The sequence below is a fragment of the Phaenicophaeus curvirostris genome, chromosome 28, assembly GCF_032191515.1.
Source record: "Phaenicophaeus curvirostris isolate KB17595 chromosome 28, BPBGC_Pcur_1.0, whole genome shotgun sequence".
NCBI classification, from domain to species: Eukaryota; Metazoa; Chordata; class Aves; order Cuculiformes; family Cuculidae; genus Phaenicophaeus; species Phaenicophaeus curvirostris.
This window is the reverse complement of record NC_091419.1, coordinates 6,189,331-6,193,538: the sequence shown is the minus strand read 5'-3', so window position 1 is coordinate 6,193,538 and position 4,208 is coordinate 6,189,331. Positions and strand designations below refer to the sequence as shown.

General features: G+C 59.2%; 1 protein-coding gene across 1 annotated transcript; it reads left to right on the top strand.

Annotated features, from left to right (window-relative positions):
* Positions 1-2,322, top strand: GDF1 (growth differentiation factor 1). Its single transcript, XM_069877822.1, has 2 exons — positions 1-544; positions 1,431-2,322. The coding sequence occupies exons 1-2, from the start codon at positions 265-267 to the stop codon at positions 2,267-2,269; spliced, it is 1,119 nt and encodes a 372-aa protein (XP_069733923.1). The 5' UTR covers positions 1-264; the 3' UTR covers positions 2,270-2,322.
* The last annotated feature ends 1,886 nt before the right edge of the window (positions 2,323-4,208 follow it).

The following is a 4,208-nucleotide window of genomic DNA, read 5'->3' as shown; positions in this document are numbered from 1 at the left end:
AACGGTTTGGAGATGTGGGAGAGGTTGTAGGAGCTCTGAGGGAGGAGAGCCAGCAGATGCCTTCTGGCCACACAGCCTCAAAGGGTTAACCGGTTCCAGGAGCCTGGTGGGACCGTTCACACCCTCTGCCCAATCCTGGGAATCCCTGGGTGCTAATGGAGCACTAACCAGATCAAAGGCTCCCATCAGGCCCTCGACACCCCCCTGGTCCAGTCCTGGGTCCCCAGCCCAGCTGCTCTTTGTCTGGGCCGGGAGAGCAGAGCCATGGGGCTTCTCCCCAGCTTCAGGGCCACCCTGGCCTGGGCTCTGCTCAGCCTGGTTCTGGGGATGGAGCTGAGCTTGCGGGAGAGTTTGCTCTTAAAATCCTTGGGTTTGAGCGCCAAGCCCAGCCCGAAAAGCCCCGTTCCTGTGCCCTCCGTGCTCTGGCGGATCTTCCAGCGGAGAAAGACGTCGTCGCCTTCTACAAACAAAGACCTGGTGGATGCCTGTAGGGTAGAGGAATTTAATGTCCCCGGGAACATCATCCGCGTCTTCGCTGACCAAGGTACAGGAGCGCCGTGCTCTGGGTCCTGCCTTTTGGAAGCCCCTCTGATCTCTGGGCTGGGAGACTTTGCTCCAGCCCTTCCTTTTCCATCTCCTGGGCGCGGGTAGGAGAGGCTCGGGGAGGACGGGGCAGGAGAAGCCACTGCTGTGCAAACTGCGGCCCCTCAGGATGCCGTAGAGAATTCTTTACAGCTTAGAAATGAGGCAGAGGGGCAGGGGAGGGTGGGGAGATCTGTCCTGGAGTCCCAACCAGAGGTGCTGGGTGGATCTGGGGTGCCTGGCTGGAGCCGTGCCGGAGGGGACCCCGGGGCGGGCAGCGGTTACGTGGCCGTGGGGGCAGCGAGGTGGTGGGCAGCGATGGGCTACTCGGCTTTGTGATGGTGTGTCCCCCTCCTCCTTTGTGCCCTCCTGCCCCTGGCTGACCATGCGGCACATCTGGCTGCACATCTGGCCTCTCTGGGCCCTTCTCGCTTCCATGGGAACTGTTTGGTCCCTGTCCTCCAGGTCTCAGGCCCCCAGGGAGCTCGTTTCTCTTGTGATTCCGGGTTTCCAATGGAAGCCGAGGGCTGGCCACACCGGGCAGCTTGGCAGGTCCTTCAGTCTGCTGCTATTTGCCCTCCTTCCCCCTCCATCCCAACCCCAACCCCATCCCCGCTGCGCCGGAGGGAGATAGTTACGGCTGGGGAAAAGCCACGATGTTAAGTAGCATCTCGAGGAGCTGCAGGCGTTTGCACCTCCAGAGCTTTCCGAGAGCCCTTCCTGCAGCCTCGGCATCTCCACCGACCACTCTCTCAGCCCCATCTGCCTCTGGCCAAGAGCTTAAATGGGATCATGCCCCGCGTAACCGGCTTCAACCACCACCACCTCTATTTCTCCTTCTTTGTCAGGCCACTTCATTCATAGCGAGCAGCCCCCGAGGCTGCTGTGCCTGCAGAAGCGTCTGTACTTTAATCTCTCGGTGCTGGAGGAGGGCGAGCGCCTGACGATGGCTCAGCTCGAGATCAAATTCAGCCACAACTCCTACCGCGCCGCCAGCCAGGGGCAGGTTTTTGAGCTGAGGCTCTACCGAGCGTCCCAGCTGGCTCTGCGAGGGATGTCCTCCCACGAGCGCAGCCGAAAGCTGCTGCTGGAGCAGTCCTTCGCCCAGCTGCACAAGTCTCTCCTCTTCAACCTGAGTGGGGTGGCCAAGGCGTGGAGAACCTACAGCAGGAACCTGGGCTTGATCCTGGAGATCTCGGTGAGCCAACGGGGCGGCGAGACGGCCCCGGTGGGCGAGGGGCTGCAGAGCCTCTGCGCCAGCATCGACTCCTTCGTGGACACCTCTCTGCTGGTGGTGACGCTGGGCCAGCAGCAGTGCAAGGCGTCCAGGAGGAGGAGGAGGAGCGCTCCCCACCTCCCCGTCACGCTGAGCAACCTCTGCAAGCCCCGGCAGCTTTACATCAGCTTCAGCGACGTGGGCTGGGAGAACTGGATCATCGCCCCGCAGGGCTACATGGCCAATTACTGCCTGGGCGAGTGCCCCTTCCCCCTGACAGCCGAGCTCAACAGCACCAACCACGCCATCCTCCAGACCATGGTGCACTCGCTGGACCCCGACGGGACCCCCCAGCCCTGCTGCGTCCCCGTCAGGCTCTCCCCCATCTCCATCCTCTACTACGACAACAACGACAACGTGGTGCTGCGGCACTACGAGGACATGGTGGTGGACGAGTGCGGCTGCCGATAGCGGGGAGGCGCCTGCTGCGGGGCGGAGGTGGGGAACCATTGATGGAATAAATCCAAGTGGTGTCTAAAATCCCCAGAGCTCCACGAACGGATCGTTATTGGACGCGTGATTAAGAGCTGGGTGCTCGGCTCTCCCAGCCGCTACGGGATGATGATCAAGCCTGGTGCTGGGTGCCTGCTCCGTCCTGCGCGGGCGATGGCAGCACCGGGCTGTGAATCCCTGAGCCCTCGCCTGCTTGGCTGCTGGCTTTGTGATTTGTGGCTTTGCAGCTTTCTCAGCGCAAAAATAAGTTTATTTTAGAGTGAGGTGATGCTTGGTGGAGCCGTGGACCGAGGGGGAGGCTGCCGTGCGAGAGGGGTTTCTGGCTGAGGAGGGAGCGTGTAAAGCAGGGGGATGTGGTGACACCTTATCCCCTCCCAGCCTGTTGTAAGCAGTAATTAATTTACCTCATTTGCTAATTGATGAGCCCAGGGTCCCTCGGGAGAGCCTGAGCTGCAGCTGGAGCCGGCTGGCAGCCACGCAGCGGGCGCCACAGCAGTGTTAGAGCCTGGACACGTCTGGCACTGCCTTCACGGGGTCAGGGTTTGTGCATTTTAGGATTCGTTTCGGTTTGTGTAGCAGTTTTATTTCATGGGCTGTGGTACCCAGTCTAACACCACTAACAGGCGCTGGGAGCAGGGCTGTGCAGGGACCCAGCTCCGCTCCAGCGCCGTGACCACTCTTGCTGCTTTTCCTCCACCTTTAGCACAGAGCTGAGCACTCGGAGCTGGTTTTGCAGCCTGGGCAGAGCTGCTCAGCCCTTCCTGGGCTTCCAGCACCAGCTCTGCCTGCTGGGGCTTTCCCAGCACCCCTCTAGCTTTGCTTTTTTGGGGAGCAAGAGGGTAAAAAGAATCTGAGTTAGACTTGAATTATTTTTTTTTCAAATGTGAACCTGACCCCGTAGCCTAGTTCGCATTGTTGTTTCGTACCCATGCTGTTTTCAAGGCCCAACGCAGTATTGCCTTCTCCTTTCGGGAAGCACTGAAGGTTTAACCACTATTGGGAGGGCAGAGGAATCGTCCTGTCCCCGTGAGCGCGTTCACAACCCCCCACCCCGACCTGTGTAGCTGAAGAGCAGCCTGGCCTGGCTGCCGTGCGTTAGTTCTGTAGCGCAGTGATGTTTTCATGCCCAGACGTGGTTCTCGACAGCGCACGGAGGAGTGGGAGCTCGGGGCAGCCGCCCCGCTTCCCTCCCGCAGGTGAACAAGAGCGATGGTGAAACCCGTTTCAAGCACTTCGCTGATTTAAGGGCTTAGAGTAGGGATTCACTAGAGCTAGCAGGAGCTGTTCCTTTCATATTTGAGATGGGCAGGATTAAGAAAAACCTTAAGCATTTCAGTTTTTGTACCTGTGCTGCAGCAGAGCCAAAGGCCCAGCTCAGCTGCTTCTCTGGCTCTCCAGCCTGAGGGAGAGTGACTGTCCCCTCCGTCACCCCATCCCTGACCTGGAGACAGCCCTGGTGGAGCTGGAAGGAGCTCAGGGTGGTGCCAGGACCAGGCCTGAACCCCAGAGCTGTGTTCCAGCAGACACTGAGCCACTGCCAGGGCCGTCAAGGGCCACCTCACGTCCCACACTTGGAGCCAGGCCAAGTCCGGGACACAGGTAAAAGCCATTTTCACCTTGACTGCAGCACAGGAGAGAGGGAGGAGATCTTCTGGGCTGAAGAACCCATCCTTCATAGAACCACCTTTCAGGAACTCCGCCCCAGGGCTTGTCCCAGTCCCTGGGAAGCAGAGGAGGGAAGAGTTTTCACGGTTCATTTGCTCCCCCGTGTACGCTATGCACACCCTCCCCCTTTTGTACTAGTCTGTGTTTAAAAAAGTAATAAACAAAGTTTATACAATCAGCCTAAGTTTTAATGAGCGTTGCCTGGTTTTGTCATTGAAAGTTAGGGGCCACC

What these genes read in the sequence shown, in the direction of transcription:
- GDF1 (XM_069877822.1), top strand. Translation starts at nt 265, where the DNA reads ATGGGGCTTCTCCCCAGCTTCAGGGCCACCCTGGCCTGGGCTCTGCTC. An exon ending in CCGCGTCTTCGCTGACCAAG is followed by an intron (nt 545 to 1,430) that starts GTACAGGAGCGC and finishes CTTCTTTGTCAG; the next exon opens with GCCACTTCATTCATAGCGAG.